The 25,775-nt window shown below is 38.7% G+C and overlaps 1 protein-coding gene across 6 annotated transcripts; it reads right to left on the bottom strand.

Moving 5' to 3' along the window:
• Positions 1-41: 41 nt before the first annotated feature.
• rasgrp4 (RAS guanyl releasing protein 4) lies at positions 42-25,166 on the bottom strand. Of its 6 annotated transcripts, none has more exons than XM_051869474.1 (17): positions 24,906-25,166; positions 18,558-18,733; positions 16,722-16,827; positions 16,381-16,443; positions 16,151-16,282; positions 14,405-14,618; positions 13,962-14,135; positions 12,390-12,506; positions 10,084-10,359; positions 9,637-9,717; positions 6,883-6,987; positions 6,591-6,700; positions 4,928-5,078; positions 4,806-4,842; positions 4,585-4,722; positions 1,254-1,450; positions 42-1,114 (listed from the first exon to the last, which is right to left on the bottom strand). In XM_051869474.1, the coding sequence occupies exons 1-17, from the start codon at positions 24,926-24,928 to the stop codon at positions 1,004-1,006; spliced, it is 2,211 nt and encodes a 736-aa protein (XP_051725434.1). In that variant the 5' UTR covers positions 24,929-25,166; the 3' UTR covers positions 42-1,003. The 6 variants fall into 6 exon arrangements, with proteins under 6 accessions (XP_051725434.1, XP_051725439.1, XP_051725436.1 ...); XM_051869479.1 differs by having other exon boundaries at positions 42-879; XM_051869476.1 differs by having other exon boundaries at positions 14,405-14,546; positions 24,906-25,165.
• Positions 25,167-25,775: the final 609 nt, after the last annotated feature.

Raw genomic sequence — 25,775 nt, 5'->3', positions numbered from 1 at the left:
GAAACCAGCATTCATTCATATAGGACAAAAAAACATCTCGATCATTTTTCTCATTTTTATTTTAATCACATCAGGCAGTGCTTTATTATGGAAAATACTTAAGATTTTTCATTCCTCAATAAATAAAAATCTATAGCCTAAATTCAAGATTTAGTAAAACAGACATTCAAGTTGGAGATGATCTAACAGAAAACATGTTAGAAAAACAATCAAAATAGGTCCACAGTGTTCGTTTGAATTGACCCTTGATGTAACTCTCCCGCTCTTTTTCCATTAATGCTCAAGCTTTAATACGCCGGATGGACGCAAGCACTAATGAAGCAGATTGTGATCATTTTGAACCGAGACAGGACTATTGTCTGAAATAAACAGTGATATAATACCCTTTGTCTCCTATTCAATGAATTGTTCATTACATAAGGCACAGTGATGCATTCTGGGTGTTGTATCAGCACCGAAATCACGTCCCTTAGCAGAGGAGGTACATTCTTCCTGTTCAAGTTCAATACAGTTGGTCACAGTATACATTTTCCATCAGTGTGAATATTAAGGCAATACATTTTTGTACTCAATCGAACAATTCTTGCAGAAAGCACCTCGCTCTTTGTGACGAAAGGCAAGAAAGTCCGTCGGTCTCGTACGAAGACGAGTGGTAGTGAGGTTGATGATGTAGCTGTCCACTTTTGAGTACTTGTGGCGATGCGAGGTCCATTGATCTGGTCCTCGCTGGCAGTTGACGCTGGTGCATAGAGAGTTCTTACAGTACAGATCCACCGGCAGGGTTTCAAAGAGCCCTGAGGAAGCGGACCATCTGTAATTCCTTAAATAAAATCCCTTCCGGGTTGAATTTCATCACATTTAATGAACGTCAAGAACAATCTGTTGAAGACAATAGAACAAGACAGTTGGCGAGAAAGATGAGGACACGTTCTTCAGTCTGTTCTGTCCAGTGTATTTAACAGTTCCACCACACACAAACACACGGCCATTTGCACAGACTACTTCAGTCTGGTTCCTTTCGTTTATCTTTGTTCAGCTTCAGTTCATCCATTTTCTCCTGTAGGAGAGTACTAGGGGCAGATGAACCTCGCACCCTTGCTGGTAGAGTGGCACTCTGGGATGATAAGGCAGGTAACGTTAGTCTCAAGATGTGTATGCTACCCAGTCTCGCTCACCAACTTAGCTTTCTATGCAATCTATTTTGAAAACATCCACTATGCTCGCAGTGAGAAATGTGTGCTTCATGGTAATACCTTTTCAAGGGGGGGGCGTTGTTTCTGGGAATGAGGACGATCTTTCCGTTTGGCCACCGGCGTCCAAACTCCTGGGTCTGTCTGAGTGGACCTGTCGGATAGTGTGGCCGCTTCTGCGTCGCTGTCTGATGAAGTTTGGCCCTTGGAGTTTTCAGATCTGTTTCCATTAGGAAAGACAAATGCTTCCTCTTCAGAACCTGATTGAAAGGCCAGAAAACAGAGCCATTAAATCATCTGGCAGCTTAAAGTCACCATAGCCGCATTTCCACCGAAATTACCCGGAACATTTTGTCCCAGGAACGTTTTTCCCCCCAGACCTGTTGCTTTCTGCGTTTCCATCGCGGTCTAAAGTACCGTGGAGATTAGGCAAATTAGTCTGGTATGACTGCGCGCGACTTTCCAGTTCCCGCTGGATTTCGTCCTCCGCATACAAGCTTAATAAAGCCTGAACCTCGTCGTCGGTCTATCGGTCGTATTTTTTTGTTGATCCGAATAGCAAACCACTCTTACTGCACTCACCACAACAGACTTTTAAAAATGGTGGTTGACATAAAATGCAGCGTGAACTCAACCAATCACAGCATGTTCAGTGCCCAAGTCCCACCCCTGAAAGTTCATGAACTTTGAAGAAGTTCTACCTCTTGAGCAGGGACTTTCTGAGGGGGGGGGATTTTTACCCTAGTTCCTGGGGAAAGATCCTGCGGTAGACACGCGTCTTATGAAATCAAAACTGACCGTTTTAAAAAATTTTATCGAAAATTGCAGTCTATTATGAGTGATTTATCCATGCAAAATAACTTCCCTCCCTCCCTCTTGTAACATCTCTTCTCTGATGATGTATTTTCTGCCGTGAGGGCGGGACAACCTGTCACTCACATGAGATCACAGCAATAGCAAACCACAACCATCCAATCAATTCCCAAATGTCCCGCCGTACATTTTGTCTTTGAAAAGCGTTTCACGTCACAGTAGGGAACAAAAGACTATCACAACTTCTGTTTTATGCCAATTTAAAGGTGCAGTGTGTAATATTGACAGCTAGTGGTTGAAATAGGGTACTGCAGTCCAAATTCAAAATATTGTAGAGAGCTGTTTTTCCCCTGCCCCCTCCTCCTCAGACTCAACGCTCACGCAGGTTGCCAGATTGAGGCAAGCGTGCCGCACAAGTCCTGAAAAGTGAAGCCAAAGTGTCTTGATTGCCCCCAGGTGGTTGGTCCCAGTATAGGTCATAAACCCCGCCCTCTCCATGTAATTTAATGGGACGTGAGACAAACTGAACAATTAAATTACACTTCAAATAATTTTTTCCAAAGATGGTTTCTGTCATTTCATGTAGTTTTATCACACTGTTGTAAGTTCAAGTGTTCTTTTTTTTTTTATATAAATAAGTTTGGTTTTAGTTAGTTATTTGATGCTATAAAAACGGGGGTGTGACGTCATGATTGACAGCTTCTCTGAGAGAAGTAGTCATTGAGGCACCAACTGACTTTTTCCGGGATTTTTAGGTCAGGCAGAATCTGCAATCTCTGACCCAGTTTGTTTGCTGGCTTCCATGGGTGCAATACGCTGTGTTTTCCAGCAACTGGCAACCCGGGGTGTCGACATACTGTTGGGTAAATTAGCAGTGGGTGGGATCACACAGACCAAATCAAAAACATGCATATTTGACTGTAGCATTGTTTTTTAGAGAGACGAGTATGTAAACTTAGCATGTTTCCTAAATACCTGCAAACATAAGGTATTTTTATGCTTTAGTACAGTCAAAAAATTACACATAGCACCTTTAAAGGACTTCTGTGGCTCTTAATCCATGTGTATTGCCATCTGTATGCTAGTGTACTCTTAGACGTTGACATGGATTCACTTTTAGCAGATATACACATTTCAATTTTACAGTCTTGCTCTTCCAGGAAAATGGATCAAGAATATATTGATGACTCATCCTGCACTACACAAATGCCTAATCAAACAGTTTCTAGAATTATAACACCCCCAATAAATTTACAAATGACAGCAAGCAGCAAATTACAGTTCAAGTCTATGCCATAAGTTGTTTTTTTTTACACATTTCTCGATACTTAGGTCAGTTTTTGAAACTCTTCACGCAGTGAGCACAACAGCAGTTGCATTGATGGGTGTGACAATCTTTGCTAGTGTTTTGGAAGAATGATGATGGTTGAGTAGCTTTAGTGCATTTTGAATGTGAAATTAACACCTAACTGAAAGTTGGTTTGAACAGTGTGAAGACTGAAAAGTGACCTAAGTATTGTGACGTACATCTAAGTGAAACAGAGAAGAGAAGTAGGGCGGGACTTGGTTCTTTCTATCGGTTGTTCATTGGATGGACGGCAGATCTGAATGCGAGCTTGAGGTCAAGGTGCGAGGTTTAAGCAGACTAAATGATTGGAGGAGTCCGACATGTAACACCAGACAGAAGTCTGTCATTTCACCAAAAGATAAAAGACATTTAAAAATAAAACGTATGCATGGATAAATCACTCACATTAGGATCAATATGATGCATTTAGAAAACAGATTGAATTTCCCTTTCACTCTGACTTTAAAAATAAAAGTGACTAGCTCTTTGATATATGTCGCACCCAAACTTCCTGTTTAAATCGGAAATACATCTTTATTATCATTACTATTATGAAATAGTAAGGGAAGTATGCTATTTCACATTCAGCCTGGGTTCATCAAGCTATTTCAAAGGGTTTTTTAATGTTAGTTATCTTAATACAAGGTGCTCTGGAATACTTGATTCTGATTGGTCAATGCAGTCAAATATCTTTTTTAATAATGACTGCTAAAACATTAACAAATAATATAAAACATTTAATTAACATATAAATGTTCCTGGCAACTGATTTCCCAACTAGATCTAATGAGAAAGCCTAACTATTTTACGAGGTTGTGATTTCGCATGATGAGATTCGTTTTTTTACAATGAAGTAAGCATGAAGGTCCACCCTTAAACCTGAGTGTGGCGTAAACAGATCATACAAAATTGCCACCAATTCGTAAAATGGTTACAAACTGCAATGAGAGTGTGTTGGTTTTCCTTCCTCTTAGCTGTGCTAGTTTTTTGATCACACCATGGTCTCTGTCTTGTTGCATAAAATAATTCTCAAATCAATATTTCATATTTATGATTTATGTGATAAATAAGCATTCAATAATGGCATAGTGTACAATCAAAAGGTCAATATTGCAAAATAAACCTCTTCAGGACAGTCCCTCTCTGCTATGATCAGCCTGTTGGGGGTTATTTTGCGATATTGACCAGCTGCCTTACTGTATACGGTATCATGATTTGTATAAGAAAACTCACTCCAGCTGTTGCCCTTATTGTGGAGGCCTGATATGGGGCCTGGGGTGCAGGGACATGAGCTACTGGTCAGCTGGAACCTCTTCATACACTCCGTTCCCACCACATCCTTACAGTGCTTATGGCAGTTTACTCCACAGTCTGAAAGAGAGAGGAGGGCAGCAGGGTTAAAATTGTGCTGCTGTGCCAATATATAGGAAACTGGCTGATTAGTGTGTTCTAACCTTTGCAATGGTAGCCTTGCTTTATGACTCCCCATAACTATTGGACCATAGAGGGAAAAAAAAGTTAGATGAGTACAAAGACAAGTCAGAATGCCACAAATGCCCTCAGTTTAAACACTCACAAATCCTCCGCAGGAGTCACAGAATGTGGGCCTTTTGTACGTGGTCTCGTGGAAGTTGTGAAGGTTGTGGAGATTGAAGCCAAGCTTAGCACACACTGACATCCCACGCATGAAATATGAAGTGATTTCCTCTCTACTGATCTCACCTTCTCTGAAAAATGAAGGACAAAGCAGGATGAGGCCTGATTTGATTAATTTAATTAACTGTTTGCATCGACTCTAGTAAAGTGTAATCTCACTTTTAAACATTTCGTTTAAAGGCACAATATGTAATTTTCGGCACTAGAGGTTGCTTACTCAAAACAAAGGCGTAGCTTGATGACGCCTTGATTTTGTGGAATCATGTGAGGTGTTGTCTTCACGTCTACAGTCGACGGAAAAGAATCCGACGGGACTCGGGCGGAAATCATATTCATGGATGAGCTAATGTATTAAAGATTTATTAACATTACTCTAGTGTGAAGCAGGGTGGGGCTGAAAGCTGTTGGAGCGGAATGAAGCTGCTGAAGCGATTGCTAATGAGCGACAAGCGCGACGCATGTCTCGAGAGCAGCAGAGCTTTCATTATGCCGCAGACAAGCACTTCTGCTTCTTCCGGTTTAGTGTATATGTGGTAACGCAGCACTGTTTTATCAGATTAGATACATTTGTGTGTTAAAAGTTGTTATAGTGCTACTCTGCGTTCGCTCGGCGGCTGCTATGAGACACTTGTTGCACAATGCAGTAAGCTAGATCGATTTTAGACATTGTACTCGTGGTAAATCAAGAAAACAAGCTTTAAACAATAAGACTTGTGTTGAGCTATATAACATGATTAGTTTTCTGTCGATGAATGTATCCAAACAGTTGCTCACCTGTCTTATAAAACACATAATATATTAAAGCGTCTTTGGTGTTTCCATGTTTTCTACAAAATAAAACTGGAAATCGAGGGTATGATGTCACTGATAGGTGACGCGCGGACACGTCCAGAGTCCTGGTTAAAATTGCTTATTTGTCTGGATTTAAACATTCTTGGAAACATTTGGGATAATGTAAGTACAAAAGTCAACAAAATATATAACATTGTTCTAGTGGTTTTTGGATGTTTTAATCTAAAACTTTTTTTACATATTGTGCCTTTAATATATCTCAGATTGTGTTCTGCTGAAAGAAGAAAGTCATATACACCTAGGATGGCTTTAGGGTGAGTAAATTATGGGATAGTTTACATTTTTGGGTGAACTATTCCTTTAAAACTGGGCAATGCCTAGTTTAGGTTCAGTACGTTGTTTTTCACGTATATATAAATTAAGCGAAGACTAATTGATCAAAAGTGACAAAGGCATTTGTAATGTTACACAACATATTTCTATTTCAAATAAGTCATAATATATTAGAATGATTTCTGAAGGATCATGTGACACTGAAGACTGGAGTAATGATGCTGAAAATTCTGCATTTTACAATATATTAAAATAGTAAACAGATATGTTTACTGTATTTTTGATAAAATAAATGTAGCCGTGGTGAGCTTAAGAGACTTCTTTCTAAAACATTAAAACAATCTTACAAACCCCAAACTTTTGAACGAAGAAATGTGTCAGTTTCATTTCTGTTATAAACACGACCTTGTATGTTCTCGGGAGTTGCGTCTATCAGAGTATAAAAGGCCTCGTCTTACCGATCGCTCTCGTGCGTGCAGAAGGAGAAGGGGAAATTTGCAGCGATCTTCTCAAAGTCCTCCAAAGAAATGTAGCCGTCCATGTTCAAATCATAGTTCTTCATGATAGACTGCAGGGGGCAACACAATCATTGTTATCTTGAATGTGAGAGACTGACATCTGAAATCAGCTTGTGACATTTGGTCTTGCACGCTATTAAGGAAGTGAGAGTGGCGAGCCAGGAACCGGCAGTCGCACTGTCACAGTAAGGAACTGGCCCAAAGAGTGGGAATAAGCACGTTTCTCACTTACATCCACCATCTGTTTAACATGTTTGGAGATGGTGGCGGGATCCAGGCGTGGAGTCAGTCCCGATCCCCACTCTGCTACCACGGGGGGCTTCACTGGAGCTACGGGCTACAGAAAAAGTGCAGTTAGAGACCTGACAGTTTTGTTTTGACACTTAACCCCAGCTCGCATAAGATCAGCAATGATCAGCAACACTATACCAATGAAGCCGGTTTATTTGTAAAACGCGAATGCTGTCACAGGCAGAGGCTTTATAGGAAATAATCAAAAAAGCTTGTACGTAACAACACCCACACTGAAAGCAACGAAGATAACGATCGCGCGTCTTTCAGCAATGTGTCTTTTTTGTGGTTTTCTTTGAAGTGTGCTTGCACAAAGAGGAGTGCGCTGAGCCCTGTACCCACACAACAGAACGGGATACTCCCTGTCTATAAACAGGTCACATACAAGGTCAGACAATATGAAAACACTGGATGAATTTGTGGATATCAGCCTGTTGAATATTCCTAATATGTAATACATGTCAAAGTATGTTTATGCAGCATGTCTTTTAGATGTTAGAGACAACTACATTTTCATACTTTCTGAAGTAAATATCTTGAGTGCTACTTGCTCCCAATAATGCCAAGGTGCCACTGGAGGTTACCAGGGTGTTGTTTTGTGGTTGCTAAGATGTTTTGAGAGGTTTTAAGGGTGTTTCTTTGTGGTTGCTAGGGTGTTATTGCTGGTTTCTTACTGGCCCATGTCAAAAGAGCACACCTCCAATTCTATGATATGATAGTCCATATATGTCATTTTTCGCTCACAGAATGTTTATGATTATTGTGAGCCAAAATGAATTAATTTGTAGTGGCTTTCTTAAAGCTTGTGATGCCATTTGTGACCTTTTTGAGCTCTTGCAATTAAAATTTGATTGCAAACTAGAGATTTGTAATTGGTGTCAATAGGAGTACAATTACCTGTGAATATTTTAATGCATAAATTGCAAATAAATGTTTTTTTTTTTTTCCATTTTATTTTCTTCAAAATAGATGGATGGATGGATGGATGATAGATAGATAGATAGATAGATAGATAGACATTGTCATGACTATTTCTGTTCAAGGACTCTTATTTTGATTTTCATTCTATAGTTCCTGTTTGCTCAGTTCCCTATAGTGATTGATTTTGTTGTCCACCTGTTTCTAGTTTGATTCATGATTATTCTGTGTATTTATACTCCTTGGTTTCTTCAGTTCATGGTCGGTTATTGTTTTTGTTTGAAAAGCTGTTACGCCTCAACTTCATCTTCCTTGACTCAATGTTACATAAATAAATAAATAAATATATATAAATATATACACTTTTTTCTCCATATTGGAGAGTCACACCAGCTCAGCTTCTCAGCTTCATAAAAATATCCAGTTGTCTGGCATTTTAAGAGCCTTGCTGGCTTATGACACATAGTCATGAGAGTATGATAGAGTGATATCATTTCATGTTTTTTTTATTATTTTTTTTCTGGAACCACATGACTTTGCACTGGTGGACAAAAGTTTTTCAAATATTAATAAGCAGTGAAGCAGTTTTGCTAAAATAACTTCTTTCTAAGAAATAATAATGCCAAACTATTTATTTTTTTCTTTTCAAGAATTATTTTTTTTCATTATCATATCAAAACAGTTGTATCACCTTGACATTTTTGCTTTTATATATATATATATATATATATATATATAATTTTAATACAGAAATAAAAAAAATGCTTAAATAGATTTATATTCAAATCATTGTATCTATAAATTAATATATTTGCATAAATATTTAAGAAATATATAAATAAATATGTGACCTGTGCTGGCAAAATGAGTAGGAATGCGTACAGGTTAATTTCGAGCTACAGACAAAACAAGTGAAAAATTTCAATTTTTGATCGAAATTGAGGTTTTCACAAAAATGAATTAATTAAGCCATCGTCTAGCGATCCCAATGCTCCGAAGTATCTTTATTTGTATGTTTTCTGAGAGGAGTACCTTTCCTTCGACCATGAAAAATGCAGTTTTTCTCTGCTCGCTTCTCAACGACTGGCGCTTCCCTCAGCACAAGTTTGGTATCGTTGTAAAGCACAGCATTCAAACTTCGTGAATATTCATAGCGAATTTTCGATGGCATGAGTCTGAACCAATGAAATGTGATTTTCAAACTCATGCTGATGTAAACAAAACGATCTTACTCACACTGACTGACAGATCCGAAGCGTGCGCACATATACACATACACTTGGCGAGTATTCACGCAAAACATTATTTTGTTATGTCTTAGGTGAACGTTTGGTTAACTGTTGAGGAAGAACATCTGATGTGTAACTTTATATTAGATCCGTGTGGTACAGTAGGTCTATATAGGCTGTCTGATCAAACAATTGTTGAATCATGGAAAAAAATATAAATATGGGTTTTGACTTGTTTTGTGCCAAATTTGGTGTTATTACCAGGGATTTTAAGGTATGGTTGCTAGATGAACTCGATTTTTTTTCTTTTTTCATTTTTTTGTTGGATTCCAACAAATCATACATCATTTTGAAGGTTTTTTTTTAATAGAGAATGTGAGAATAACAATAACTTATTTTTGAAAATTTGCTCATTGCGACTCATTTTGCCAGCACAGGTCACCATGTTGAACCATCGACACTAATATCTAGTGTCAGAGGTTTGATTGAATCCTGAACCCTAAGCATGCGCTATAGACAGATAACAATGTTTATTTTGAGGGCCTCACCTGAATTTTGGGGTTCTTGGGTTCCTTGGCATAGGAGAGCTCATATATCTCATCCTCTGTGTAACACAAGTCTAGCGAGAGCTGTGGGCAAGGTGGGGCAGAACTGTTACACATGAGAGGACGCCAACTGTTTGCAATCCACATCTCTCAGTATCACACACAAACAGCCGAGCATAACCACAAAGATGAGGGCTGCCCGGTGAGATTTTAAAAATACTCTTTAGGCATATAAATAGATGCAGGCTCTCTATAGAAATTACATAAAGACATATTTATATGCTTCTAAATAGGTACAATTATTCCAATTTGAAATTCCATGTACTGGTCATGTATTCACAAGCCACAGCATGAGGCACTACAAACACTTCCGAGAAGAGAGGCTTTCCAGTAAAAACGGATTTGTTGTTAACAAATCACTCTCAAACCACCATTTTCCCTCTGTCTCACCGTTAGCAGGTGCAGCAGGTCTTTGTTGGCTTCAAACGGCGGGGTGCATTCATGGATGGCCAACAAGTCGCTAATGTTGCTGTATAAATGCTGCAGTTTCCCCAGGTTGATCTTATCATCCTCAAGGTAGTCTGGCAACGCCTCGTTGAGGGAGATGAGATCTTTGAGATGAACACCCAAGATGGGCACCTTGAATCCAGTGCATTCGCTGTACACCCGCCTGTAGTTTGAATAGTTGCTGTAGGACGACAGCAGCTCTGTGAGTTCACTGAGAGTCTGTGGGAAAGAGGGAAGATAACATATTAATAATAACAGAAGTTAGATCTCATTTTATTATTTTATTGGTATCACTTTACAATAGGGATTTCTTTTTTTAACATTATTTAAAGGTGCAGTAAGCGATTTCTGAGAAACACTGTTGATATTTGAAATCAACCCAAACAAACACACCCCTCCTTTCATTGCTCCGCCCCCAAAATGCATGAACATGCAATGCAAGAGTTTTAATGACACTCAAAACTGTCCTGTTACTACAGCTAACATTTCAACAACAGCATATCTTGGTTCTGTGAAACATAGCAAAGCCAACGTTGCTCACATATGGAATAGAATCAACGCAACCTTGGCGTCCGTTTTCAGGCCTTCCCGTTTAGGTCTTTCCAGTGCTGGAAAACTTTTCTAATATTAATGCGGGTCCTAAACCTCATGCCTGATCACCTTCTTTTTTCCAGTGATATTCCTCTGATCTTTTCTCTTTTGTAATGTCTCTCAGCCATCTCTCTTTCTTCAAATCTCCCTCTTGCTCACTCTCTCTCCTTCCCTATCATGAGTGGACACACCCCCTACTGCTGATTGGTTCACTCTCTCTCCTCCCCCATCATGAGTGGACACGCCCCCTACTGCTGATTGGCTCACACTCTCTCCTCCCCCATCATGAGTGGACATGCCCCCTACTGCTGATTGGCTCACTCTCCTCCCCCATCATGAGTGGACACACCCCCTACTGCTGATTGGCTCACTCTCTCTCCTCCCCCATGATGAATGGACATGCCCCCTGTTGCTGATTGGCTACAAGTGTGTTGTGCTGCTCAGTCTGATCCACGTTCAACAGCGTTTCTCAGAAATCGCTTACTGCACCTTTGATGTAATATCTAACATAAAATAACACTGAATAATACTTTTATAAGATTTATTAATCTTGGTTAATGTTAATTTCAACATATACTAATACATTTTCCAACATTTCAAGATGTATAAATTAATATTAGCATAATGTGCACTAGCATTCAAAAGGGGGAAAAAAGTAACTTGGGGAAAGTTACTTTTAAAAGTAATGTGTTACAACATTGCATTACTCCCTAAAAAAGTAACTAATTGCATAACTTAGTGAAAAGTAATGCATTATGTTACTTTTGTGTTAAATTTTTTGCTGAATAAAGGTATTCACTTCTTTTTTTTTAACTTTTGAAACCAGAATTAACAATGAACAATAGTATATTTCACATAAATTGACATTATAAATAATTGTTCATTGTTAGTTTATTATACCTAAGGCATTAACTAATGTTAACAAATCAAAAATGTTACCATTTTGTGTTTTTTGTTATTTAGTATTTATTATTTATTTAATTTAGTACAGTTTACCTGTTTTCATATTTCAATTTCGTCAGACTCCGCTTTCCAATTTCTCTGCCAAATTCCATTCACTTTTTATTTTATTTTTATAAAGGGATTTTTAGTATCCTGCACGCAGAAACAGTTCAACCTGAAGCAACCTGCGCTGTACTGTACCTTGCACAAGGGCAAAACAGCAGGATTGTTATTTCAATTGTCCTTCTAAAATAGGACAACAACTAAAACATTTACGTAAGGCGCCTGAATACTTGAGTAAGATGGGCCCACAAAAAAACCCCAATCACTTCTGCAATGAATTGGGGGGAAACCTAGATTTCTGTGGATTTGGCTCCACTAGACGCAACAACTGCATATAACTGAACTTACATTAAACACTGAAAACAATGAAAACGATTGACTTTTGGTCGCTTTGTTGTGGAGAATGTGAACTACGCTAAAGGTAGCTTTAGTATAATTTCATTTATATGAGTGTATTGTATATTACTTTTCACCTCCCGAGACCTCTAAGCAATTATTGTGATGCAGCTTTTTCGAACTAATCAAAGAATCAATATATAGATCAGCAGCTGAAAGATCAATAGCTTAAGATCATGCAATTAGTTATGCCCTTGTAAAAATAGTTGCGTGTGAGCAAAGAGGATGTGGCTAGCAATTCTGGGGGTCAGACTGACCTTTGTGACATCAGAGGACAGCAGGCTGGCTGTATCTTTAAGACGAGAGATGGAACTATGACACAGACCTCCAATCACCGCCATCAGAGTATTGAAATTCTGTAGAGATCTCAGCTTCTGCTCAAACAGGGGTACAGATGAGAAAAAAAAGCAGTGAATCAAACCATTACATTCTCTAGACGCATGGCAACACTTTGTTGCTTACATCCTCTTTCCTGTAAAAAGCACTTGAAAGCAAGAGTTATGCAACAGTTCTCCCAAATCATTTCCCAATACAGGAACATTACTCTTGAATGGCACACTTATATCAGATTTCTTCACTGCCAAATCATTTGACGCATTTGCGTGTGTTCTAGGTGTTTTCTTTGGGTTGTCTCGTTTGTACATTTATGTTTGTGTGGTTAAATACAGGGCAGTGCACAAAGCACATATGATGCAATCGTTTCCTCTGAACCAATACATGAAATGTTCAGGCATCCTCAAAGTGAGCTGTCTTGATAAGTGACGATATGATGAATTTCCACAATTTTAAATTTTGTAATAAAAAAAATGTTGTGCCTTGATGGTCATGCTGTAAAATATTTTACGATGAGTCAGACACCTCACGGACAGATATCACAGGCAACCTAAAAAAACGAATAGCCGCAGGGTCGGAGTCAAACCACATGTTTTGTCATGCTAGGCCTCTCTATAGTACATTTTACGTCAGTGTCTTCATGGAAAGTTACAGACATACTGTTCTAGGGCAGGCTTCTGAAACATACATATTACAACATGTACAATTCTTTCATTTTCAGATCCACAACAGGACACAAAAGTGACTGCTCAGTGCTTTTTTTTTTAGCAACATTGGTTACTAGAAGTGTTTATCCGATTCATTTTCTCCAAAGAGTTTTTCAAAACATTCTTCAATAAAGAGTTCAAGGCCATAAAACAAACCAACCAGTTCTGAGAAGAATCACAACAGTACAAACTTTGATTAGAAGCAGGAAAAAATACAAAAGAAGTACAAGACTGTGTATGAATGAATGAACTGGCAATGATGTAATCAAAACAGCAATTATTAATTATATACTAATTGAATAATATGCTGATTACATAAGCTATTAATTATATGTAAATTATTGTAAGTATATATATAGTGACTTTTGTAATATATATATATATATATAGTGACATTTTATTAGCTATATATATATATATATATATAAAAATATATATATATATTTATAATAATCAATATTAATCAATATATAATCTATATTAATAATTTAAATATATATCAAAGTAATCAGAGCTTTGTTGCCACTTCATATTGCTTCCTCTCCAGGATTATATTCTATATTGAGAATTTCGCTCGCTTTTTTAAAAACTAAGTTGAAATTACTTGGACTTATATCTTCTACAGAATCGTATACCATCATTTAACAACCTCTGATCCCATTGTAGGTGTCTTGAAATGTTTATATTACATTGCTAAAAGTCAGTTTCTCAGGAGTAAATGAATGATACCTGTATTTCTGGAACCCTACCGTTGCGCTCAACTGAATGTGTGCGTTCGTTTGTAATTACCTGTGCTACATGAATGAACTTGGTGAAGACTTCTGCTCGCTGCTGTGGGGTGTGTCTGTTGAGGATCATGAGCTGGACCCACTGGGAGACTCCGTTGCAGAGCATGACAGAGCGCTCGAGCGCCGGATTATCCCTCACTGAGCCATGAACCACGTAACTGCGGTAGTCCAGGAACTAACATGACACACAACAACAGTCACAGCTGAATCCAGATGCAAGCACTCACGAATGTGATCGGCAAGACATAACGATCCTCTGATATGAATTGACACGTCCAGGTATGAGTGCAACGGGTGTGATCGTGGTTGCTTTATTAGTCAGCTTGAGTCTGTGCCGTCACTACAGCACTATACTGAGGTTAGACTATCACATAAACTCAGACTGCACTAGCTTTCAACATCTGGTCAGATGCGATACTATCATTTGCCTTCGGGGTGACTTACTGAGACGTTGCAGAAGTTTTTGAACTCCAAGTAGCTGAGGTGTTCGGCCATCTCATCTGGCTCCATGTGGTCAAACAGCAGCGAAACCTTCCTTTTCTTCACAGAGGGAGAGGGAGTCTGGGAAACATTCACTGGAGGATTACTGGTTTCAGACATAGTGATGGACAGACAGAAACCAAATAGATCGTCACAAATCAGACTGGTGAAGCCAAGACTGTCGTCAAAAACAAAGACAGTCAAAATACTGTTCAGAAGCTCGTTACATAAAACCATAAACCATTTTCATTTTATTAACATCAGTATTTGTTAATAGTTTGTTAATAGTATATATATACTGCCCAGCCAAAAAAAAAAAGTTTGGATTTAAATAGGTAAATGCTTAAGAGTCTATGATTGGATCATTATTGCAGTGTATTGCAGTATATGTTTGGGAACAGTTTGGGAACAGGAGTGTGTAGATTTTCATTTCTTAAAAAACCATGTAGGAAGACACGTCATGACCAAATTCCAGGATGACAAATCCAAGATTCATCAGGCTCAAATTGTGAAAGAATGGTTGGGAGGGAGCATGAAGATGATTATTTTCACACATGAACTGGCCATACCTTAAATTCATTGAAAGTCTTTGGGACTCTCGACTCTTGCATTGTCAATACAAGATCTTGACCAAAAATTGATGCACCTCTTGATGGAAATAACATCACAACATTTATTTCCATCAAGAGGTACATCAATTTATGGTAAAGATCTTAAGCATTTGCCTATTTAAATCCAAGCAGCATTATTGTACAGTTATCAATACTACGAAATAACACAAATTGAATTACGCAGTGTCTAAAGTGTCTAAAAGCATAAATACAAGTGAGTCTAAAACTTTCACTTAAAGTAGATGTAAGGTTACTAAAGCCCCATTCACACCATGAACGATAATTATAAAGATAACTTTAACGATGACTATATTTGCGTCCACACCAACGAACGATAACGGTCTGTTTATTCTAAGTTCGCGCTGCGGTTTCAAAGTGTGTGCAACATGTTTTTGCTGTTCTTGTTGCATTTACATGGCTTTAAGCAGCAGATGTCCTCTGCATGCTATGTTTCGAGTGAATAGCTAGTGTAATCGATCTAATCTAACAGTGAATTTAGCTGTTGAAGTCAATATAGTGGAATAAAAACATCGTCTTTTTCACTGCAACATCAAAGGAAGCAAGACAATGTTGTCGAAACTAGCGCTGGATACTTGTGGTAAATTTATGTTACACTGTTTGCTAGCCTGGCATATATTGTTAATACTTCTCAACATTTATTCCGAGGGTATGACTGATTGTTTTCCGTATATACATTTTCTTTAAAGTATCCTTGAAAAGGGGGCTTGGCTTGTCAAACAGTGGTTAACAGTGGCGGCGATTAACTTCTCCACAATGTCGTCTTCCATTTTAAATGCACAAGCTCTTAAACGAGAATGGATTCTGATTGGCTGTCAGTGTTTTATTGTTCAACAACTGGAAAAAATCATACTGAAAGTGATCCAAACGATATCGTTTCTCTATATCGTTATAGCTGTGCTGTGGACAATGCTATTCTTTTATATTTAGAATGATTTTTATAACTATATATTTATCGTTATCTTTATAATTATCGTTCTTGGTGTGAACGGGCCTTAACGCTCTGGCAATGGCAGAAAGCGTTTTTAGCATGCCAAAGTACTAAAGCTAGTACTTGAATCTCGAATATAAAAACACTCACATGTAAGGTGTATTGAAGAGCTGATAGTGTGAATCGGTTCCTTCAACCCTGACCAGAGCCCAGAGATCTCCCATTGCTTCTTCTAATAGAGGGTCCACCTCAAACATCAGCCGGAAATGATTAATCCACTCCCTGAGAGACAGAAGAAGCGTAGAAAAACGAATCCAATGAATCCCTTCATTCATTCAGTGATTTTTAGATGCATGTGTGAATGTTGTGGATCCACCAACCTGATGAAGTGGCAGATTTGTGGGCGCCTCTGTCCCCTTTTCTCTGCAGGACAATCCTTATATGTTATCACAAGTCAAGGAGGAAGAACAGAAAAAAACAAGACTACAAACACTTACACTCAGTGAAAATAATCCGCCATCAATAAAGAGGCTAAACTAAAACAGGGCAGCTCTTGTTTCTTTGTCGGTGGGATTAAGGCTGCATGTTGCTTTGACTGAACCCAAGACTATTCTATGAATGATGGACTCAGCTGCTCTGGAATCAGTTGCATAAACCAATCTTTTCCAATTAGAGTTCAGGTCGAGGTAAAATAATAGCAGTGGTGCATGAAGGAGGATATAGAGAAAGTAGCTTATGGGCGAAGATGTGTGATGGTACAACCCAGTTATGCATCATCAGGGTCATGTGGACGAACTGCGTCCCTCTGATCAGTTTCCCTTCTGAGTCTACAAAACAAAACATGTTAGAATTAGATACAAGATGGTTTCCAGGGCATTGCTATGCAGTTGCAAGGGGATTTCTCGTCAAAATGATTTCTAGTCAAATGATCCCAACTCCAAGTGTGTCTATACTGTCCTCTCTATGCATGGCTTGGATTTCACCTTCAATATGTTTTTTTATTTTTTTTTTGCTTAGGCTATTTTATTGTCTGCCATCTGAAAATCGCACATCTTAGAAAGTTTTCTTCTCAATATGCCGCATGCTTTCAGGAATCATTCATCCTTGGCAGAAATGGTTCAGGATGAGTTTAGTATTGTTTTAATGTTATTGACCGATGACCAATAAACATTAATATCCATATCGCTATGATCAGATGCTTTGTTAACTGCTGTTTTCTCACCGCTGTCATTTTGTTGTGGTAGGTATTTCCAACTGTTTTTTACTTATATTGGTTCTCTTGTACGAAGCCCCGCACATGACATGCAGGAAAAACATAGTAGGCTAAACCGTTTGCATGATTTACTAATTTGTTCCCCCGATTTATAAATTGTGGGCACAATTTACTAATTCATTCACTCGATTTGCTAAACCACGCATGATTTAGCAAATCGAAGGAACAAAATAGTAAATCGTCCACGCGTTTTAGCAAATCGAGGGAACGAAATAGTTAATCGTCCGCACGATTTAGCAAATCGAGGGAACGAAATAGTAAATCGTGCATATGATTTAGCAAAATCGAGGGAATGAAATAGTAAATCGTCCGCGTGATTTAGCAAATCGAGGGAATGAAATTGTAAATTGTGCACATGATTTACTTTTTTTTCTTGCATGTCATGTGCTCTGTACTCTTGTAGCTTACATGTGCACGAATGCGAGTACGAGCAGAAATTTGCTGGCTGCAGTTCGCTTAACGGCCACCTTTCATTTTTTTGGGTAAATATTCCTTTAAAGTACAGTGTGAAAATCAATATTAATTTTGAGGTTAACTGATGATTACATTTAACATTGTTATTAAGTTATAATAAATTTTAATAATCAACTTTAAAGTGAGAATTGAATGACAGAAAATGTAATCTAAATGTAAAAAAAAGGGAAATAAACATGATATATTTAGTATCAACCATACTGATGAATTAAAAAATCTCAAATATTGGCCAATAACAGATATGGTACTAATATATAGTGCGTCCTTAGCTCAATACTTAGGGTAAGAAAAATGCAAAGTGCATTACAAATAAAAACAGCAAAAGGGGGAAGATGAAAAAACAACTGAGAGAGTGGGGGAGAGACATCTAAAGATAGAGAGAGCAGGCCTGCGAAACTGAGGCACACAATCAGGCTTTGTCTCATTAGCATAGAGGGACAAACATATTCCCAGGCCCTGAATGCTAGTAAACCAAAAGATTTCCCTCTGTTTCTCTTTTTCTCTGTCCCTCTCTCTCTGACAAGAGCAGCTGTCCCTCTGTCCCTCACACTACTCGGCAGACTTACATAATCTGGCAGGCACATGGAGACTGGGAATGATGGGCACATGAGGCCAGAGACAGGGCTGAGAACCCGAGAAAAAGTGGGAGATGTATGAATTTCTGTTGTGACAAGTGCTTGCTACTCGTAAGTCATCATTTGGTCATGTTTTATTCATGAAAACAGGACAAGCAACCTGTTGAATGCAAATGGCTGCCATGTAAGGTGGGGCTGACATTGATAGACAGATACAGGTGAGCCGGACACTGACCGAAGTAGTGGAGGCAGCGGATGATGAGTTCGTCCAGGCTGGCACAGCGGAAAGACTGAGGCGGTGGACTCTGAAGAACCCGGCTGATCTCCTGAGGACTAGGGCAAGTCATCCTCCTCTGTACTGGTCTTCTGCTCTTTATCACACTCCCCCCCTCCTGGCGGGATTTCCTGCTGCTGGAGACAAGAAAAAAAGATTGAGTTTTGAAGTCCTTGATGCTGTTAAAATACCCAACCAAGCCCCAACAAAGCGCAAAGTACAAACAATGTGATCAACAGTACAAATGGGACATGGACAGAAGCATTTATTCAAAATTCAAATTGGCTCTCACAAACAAACAAAACATAGTATCTATAGCAACAGGCATAGTTTTAGCTGCCCATCAAACCACAGAAGTTTCAGTAACGAAATCACATCGGCCATTTGTCTTTACCAGGCTGAGCAGCATTTAGATCTTTTGTTTAATATTATGAAATGTGCTGTTGATGTTGAGCACTTCATTTGTGGTTGTTTAATGCTGCATTGAAAACCACAGCAGTGATGGTGGAGCTTTGATAATGTCTGTGTCATAGGTTATTTGTGATCTGGTCATGAGAAATGTTGTATTTTGCGAAGACTACCTGTAGGTATTAGCACTAAAGGTACTGCACCTAACTTGTCTGTTTATGTTAAAATCCTCTTTCTTTTCTCATAGGTCTGACATAAATTTTCACATGGTGTACATCATAAAAGATGTCATAGACTATCACTGTAAGAGAGAGCTGAGTCATATTAAAGTATGATAAAATCTTCTTTTGACTTGGACCAATAAGCAAATGCCCTAGCAACCATCCAGAACTCCTTAGCAACCACTTAAAAATACCTAGCAACCAGCCGAAACACCCCAACAACTATTCAAGGGGGGGGTCACGCTACACTTTTTGTTCCATTGACTTCCATTCTTACGCATGCGAATGCGGGATACAGGAAACACTAGCTCAAGCGAAGAAGTTTTGCATTTCGCTGAGTTCCAAAGTTCAATCTAGGTGAACTCTGACCTGTGAATTTGTATCACGTGAAGATATGTGACCAATAGAGGATTGATATGGCAAACCATGACCTTTTAGCTGAATAAAAACTTTAAATCTAAGCAGAACACCTTAGAAACCACATATAAATAACCTAGCAACCACAAAGAACACCCCAACACCTACTTAGAAACGCCCTAGCAACCACACAGAACACCTGAGCAACCACTTATACATAGTCTTGTAACCAGCCAGACAACCACTTGAATCAACAACACAGAACACTTTAGCAATAACTTAGGAATTACATAGCAACCACACATTACCCTTTCACAATCACTTAAAAATACGGTACAAACCACCCAGAACACATTAGCAACCACTTAGAAACACCCTAGTAACAACCCAGAACAACATAGCAACCATACAGAAATGCCCCAGCAACCAAATAAACATCTTATCAACCACTTAGAAACGCAACAACCTGCCAGTACACTCTAACCCACAGAAGACCTTAGTGACTGGATAGCAACACCTTAGCAACTAGGGCTGGGCATTGACACAAATTTCATGATTCGATTCGATTCAAATTGATTCAATATCGATTAATTGGGGCCTATCAGGTACAGTATACATGGCAAAAAAATAAATATTGAAGAAAAGATTGATGAATACACAACAGTGCATATATTTATCAAAACACTCCTCTCTAACACTCACTCCTTCATTTTTCTAGCTGACTAACGAATTTTTGGACACTGAATGGCTTTTCTGAGGTAAATGTATATTACATGACATATTGTTTACAAGCCGTTTTATTGATGTCTTTCCTCGGTTGAAGCAGTGATTGAGCGATTACATGAGACGTAAGTTGTACTGTATCTTTCAATATAACTTGTTATGTTCATTCATGTTTATTCCATGCTGTAACTAGCAATAAATCGCTGACGAGATGATCAGCGCACGTGCGCTTCGCGCGCTGCCGCTTTGCTTCAACTGAAGGCGCCATGATCTGTCGCATCACATTAAAGAGCGTCAAAACGGTAATTATTGTTTGAATTTCGTAATACAATTTACAGAATTGGAAAGCAGAGACGTTGTTTGATATCAGATGTAACAAAGAACAAAGATTATTTGCAATTTAGGCAGGCTAAAGTTCATTCATCGACTGAAAACAGCATAGACTTACGTTAGATCGATTCTTGGGATTTAAGAATCGGTTCTTCAAAATGAGAAATCGTTATTTTTTACCCAGCCCGACTAGCAACCACCTTGGCACCTCTGCAGTGAGTTTTGCACTGGATAGGCCCCAATTAATCGATATCAAATCGAATTACAAGCTATTTATAAAATATAAAAACCATTAGTGGCTTAAATTGTTCAGATGGAAACCTGCAGGTTTGTTTACTACAGGTGCTAAATGAAATACTGTTTAGATCTAATCTAACACATTTTTATGTCCCCTGAAGCCTTTGACCTTATACCTGAGAGCAATGGGTTCCCCTGTGTTCATGTGCGACTGTTCTGCAAGCCCTACCGGTAGATCAGGTATGTTGATGTTTACAGTATATGTAAGGTTCTGTGTTGATATCTGCCACCCTATACAGTAGATGTCACTATTCAGGCCGTCAATGTCACAGGAAGAGAGACAGTTAGAGAGTGTAGATAAGCATCTCTGTCTCTGCTTTGCTCTCTTTTATCAGTCACACAAAGAAAACAACAACATTGTACATGAGTGTACCTGTCTGTAAAATTCACAGCTGCTGCATAAGTTATAAGCATAAATTAAAGTTTAAAGATGTCATTCTCAGACTTGGACATCGAATTGTGTCTGTGACAGCATCAGCAAGAATCACTGTGGTCTGTGACAGTGACACACGCGAACAGGAAGCTGGTCGTGACTGCAGAGAAGTAGCGATGAGTTCTTAGAACGTCCAAACCCCTCCCAAATGTTCTCTCCCTTCCTCATGAATCAATGTCCAGTTCAGCACACTTGTTTTCAATTCTCTCTGCACACATACACACTGACGTTCACTTTCTCATCTCATTAAGCAAACCCAATCTAAGCACTGAGATCAGGGCCACACAAAAACACACTCCAGCCAAGAGCATAAATTCACTTTGGTTAAGGTTTGTAGACCAGGAAGACATTTTTGTACAGCCCTGCTATTTTTACCTGGTAGAATACACCTCATATTTCCTTCTCTTCTGTTCACTCTATTTTTGACAGGCCAAATATTAGACATGACTGCATAATGCAAATTCCCCATCACATTTTCTCCTCTCTCGCTTGCTTATTTGCATCAACCTGCTCTACGGCTGATGACAATACACAATACACTCTGCAGACCTCTCAGACCTGAGAAATACACACATACACATAGAAACAGACTCACACACACATACAGTAAACAAATTAGGGAAAATGCTCTCGGTTACTGTAAATGAATTTGTAAACAAGTCTATGCAAATACAGTATGGAATCAGCTGGGATCTGGCGATCGAATGTTGTATCAAAATTTGGGTCATAATACAATAATATTAGGATTCCATACATTGACGGAAATTTCCGGCAATCCATGTTTTCACTGTTATACGGTAGGGGGCGCTATTACACATCTTCTGAAAGAGTACAGCATCTCAGTTCGTGGAATTGGGCTGCTTTAACAATGTTGCTGCAGGTTATTTTTCATGTGTGCGGGTTGTAGCGACTCCAATAACGTGATATTTAGCCCCTGGAATGCTAATTTTACCAGGGGAACCCCCCAAAAAACGCGGATTTTACCCCACGGGACGCGGGGGACCCCCCCTGAAACGCGATAGGGCTAGTTTTGGGCTAGTTTTGAGTAGCTATTGGGTGGGTTTTGTTGTGAAAAGCTGGCAACACTAATCTCCGGATCAAAACACTGGTGAAGAAGAAGCAGAAACAAGTGATAGAAGCATTGCTTACGCACACGTAAAATAACGCGATTATCAAACATTAAACAGCATATAAATCAAAACTACCTATGAGACATGCCAGTGAAACACAAGAAACAGTTGATTTGTGAGGAGAGCAATCACATGTTTATTTTCTAAAGTCGAAATGAAACTGAACACCTCAGTATTGGAATCGACACAACAGCCTTTTAAACGTCTACAGACACTCGAGTTGATCTAATGCTACTGTATGTTTCAGTCTTGCTTCGTTTTACAACAAATATTCATGTGAAAAATGATCAATAATTATAATTAAATATACTGACCCCTATAGAAGCAGTGTGCTGTTTTTAGCGCAGTGAACTTCTTTGAGTTTGGTTTGAGTCGGCACATGACACCCTGGCATTCAGTATCATAATCCAATGAAACATTTGCAATCATACAGTGTATGAGTGTTTCAGCCATGCATAGCACCTACTGGCTCACTTTCTCTTCCTCTCCTCCTGCACCCTTTGCTCTATTCATGTCATTCAGAAAACAACTTCTCCTTTCTCTTTGGAAATCCCCCCAACCTCCCCCTACCCCTTCCCTGCCACAGTAGCCAGTGTTTTACTCCCAGTTCCTGGCTACATCTCCAGCTCCATTACGCTACCCCCAACCCTCTCCCTCCTGCCTCCTGCTCTCCTCATCTCCCTCTTTTTCTTTTTTCTCTCTTTGCTAACACACACACACACACACACACACACACACACACACAAGCAGTCAGGGAACATGCAAATTCTTCCCTTTCTTTCGTTAATTGATTAATTGATGCCAGAGCCCTTTAATGATCTTGTTTGTAGGCCACCCTCTCTAACTCTCTCTCTCTACACCCTCTCCATCTCTGCTTCATGTACCTGTAGATCTCTGACGTGACCAAAAACATGTATATTTGACAAATACTGATATTTTTCAAATATATATTACAAGCATTTATAAAATATGTATAAAAATTAAATGTGTTGTAAACGATATATATATATATATATATATATATATATATAAAATTATATATTTAATATTAAGATCTCAGATGTTATATATATATATATATATTTTTTTTTTTTGTTATAATTGCTTATACATATACAGTCAAACCAAAAATTATTCAGACATTTTTTTATATTTTTGATATATTTTTACTAGTGGGTGCAGGACACTATAGTTCATTTATGTAAGTGAGGATAGCAAAATAAAGTAAACTGTGACATATTATACCTAAAAATTCTTCATACAGTGGACTACTAGTAAAACTGATTCAAATTTGGAACCAAAAATTATTCAGACACTTTGACCTGACCATGTTTTGCTTAAGTGTTATCTGAAATAATTAAGATTAATATTTTCTGACACAGTTTAACTTTGAGATCTTGTCATATTATTATTAACATTTTTTTAAACTATACTGAATAAACTGTATTAATGAATAAAATGTTCAAGGTGTCTGAATAAATTTTGGTTTGACTGTATATAAACTTTTCAAATGAAATATTTAATATTCAGTGTTTATTTTTTATTGAAATATTGACCATTAAATATCAAATAGTACATGCTTGCAAAAACTTGCTGTAATGAGACTTGCTGATAGCATCACTGTAGTCGCTGCTATGTATGTCATTTCCAGGCAATCAGATAAGACCTCTGAGATAACAAAACAGACGTCCCCAAAAGCTCCTAGTCAGAAATATCGATTCTACCATTCTCACGTTAGTTTATGCCATTTATCTAGTTATGCCAGTAATTATACGCAGGCAGAATTCGCATGTACACTAGCACTTGTAGAATCTGACTCCATATGTAGCATTAGTTAACTCACAGATTAGGTTTTAAATGAGTTGCCAATTGCAATGTGTCTTCACAACACACAACCAGTATATTCCAGCTAATGCCTCTTATGTACTGTAAACACAACGAGCGAACATACCTCTATCCACAACAGGTCACAGGAGAATAACTAGGTCAAAAGCAATTCATCTTCCTAGTGCGAAATCCCCTCTTAAAGATCAGACACACTGCTACTGCACAGCATACTCATGTGAATCTATACAATCTTGCAAATGCAAACATAATCTGAGCCCCAAAAGAGAGCGTTTGAATGATGAATGTGCAGTTTGAACAGTTTTGAGAGCCTGTCTCTCTCACAGAGAACTGAAACCTAAACACAAAGTTCTGAAGAACATGAGGAGAAACCACAGCTTTGTCAACCACACTGATCACTTTGCAGTGCGCTGCAAAATGAGGCACCGACAAGTGCACATTAAACTCAGTGACACGAAGAACTAAAGCAGCGTTTTGTCTCGAGCCGACATCAAATCATTTCTAAACAGTGTGGACGTCTGTCAAAGCACAGTCAGAATGGAATAGAAAGTAAGAAAGTCTGTACCTTTTTGACTCCTTGCGATTCATGGTGCCTCCGGTGTCCTGTTGGTGTCCCTCCGGGCTGATTAAACCCTTACTTGTCCCATCAGGCACCTTGCAGTCGCTCTCCTCCAGCCAGAGGTACTAAGTGACCTCTTACAGGCTGGGACGAACAGTGGCTGTTCAGTCACGGCTGTCAAAACTTCAAACCAGCTGTTGCGGCTCAGAGTTTTCTCTCTCTCTCTCTCTCTCTCTCTCTCACTCACTCACTCACTCACTCACTCTCACGCACTCCCCCTCTTTTCTTTCTCTCTGAATATTACCAGAGAACATCAACCACAAGGCAAAGAGTTACCAAAACAATAAATAAATGAAAGTTCAGCAACCCCTATTCAGTGCATTAGAAACGAAAAAACTAAAACCATAGACTCAAAAAAAGCTTGTCAAAATGAGCATAATCACAACAAACAGCCAACTGCATTCAATACAAACAAGTCCCTATTTAAAATACAGGCACTGGCTCTGAGAGATAGGGGAACTGTCATCTGTGTGCATGTGTGACAGAGGGTGGGGAAAAAAGTGAGCGAGAAAGAAGAGAGGGAGGGATTGAGCTCTTTAGAAAGAGTGTGAGAGTGAGTGATACAAATTAAAAATCATTGAAAGGCCGATTGAAAACAGACAAGGTCCAAATTAGAGTGAGAATTCAGTCCAGAGTTTGCTCTCGTTAGCTTCCTATGTATGTATATGTGTGTGCGTTTTTACACATATTTCAGTGCCAGTTCCTTGCCTTCAGGCCACAGGTAAATGAGTGAGCCTTCAGGTGTGTTTTCCACAAATTTCCGTGTACAGTATAATTGTCGCGTGTCTGTACCTGTGGTTTTCAGTCCATTTGTTA

The sequence above is a fragment of the Ctenopharyngodon idella genome, chromosome 18, assembly GCF_019924925.1.
Source record: "Ctenopharyngodon idella isolate HZGC_01 chromosome 18, HZGC01, whole genome shotgun sequence".
Lineage (NCBI taxonomy): Eukaryota > Metazoa > Chordata > Actinopteri > Cypriniformes > Xenocyprididae > Ctenopharyngodon > Ctenopharyngodon idella.
This window is presented reverse-complemented; position numbering and strand designations above follow the sequence as displayed.

What these genes read in the sequence shown, in the direction of transcription:
- rasgrp4 (XM_051869474.1), bottom strand. Translation starts at nt 24,928, where the DNA reads ATGAATCGCAAGGAGTCAAAAAG. An exon ending in GCCCATAAGCTACTTTCTCT is followed by an intron (nt 16,444 to 16,721) that starts ATATCCTCCTTC and finishes ACTTGTGATAAC; the next exon opens with ATATAAGGATTGTCCTGCAG. An exon ending in ACCTGCTGCACCTGCTAACG is followed by an intron (nt 9,718 to 10,083) that starts GTGAGACAGAGG and finishes CCTTGCCCACAG; the next exon opens with CTCTCGCTAGACTTGTGTTA.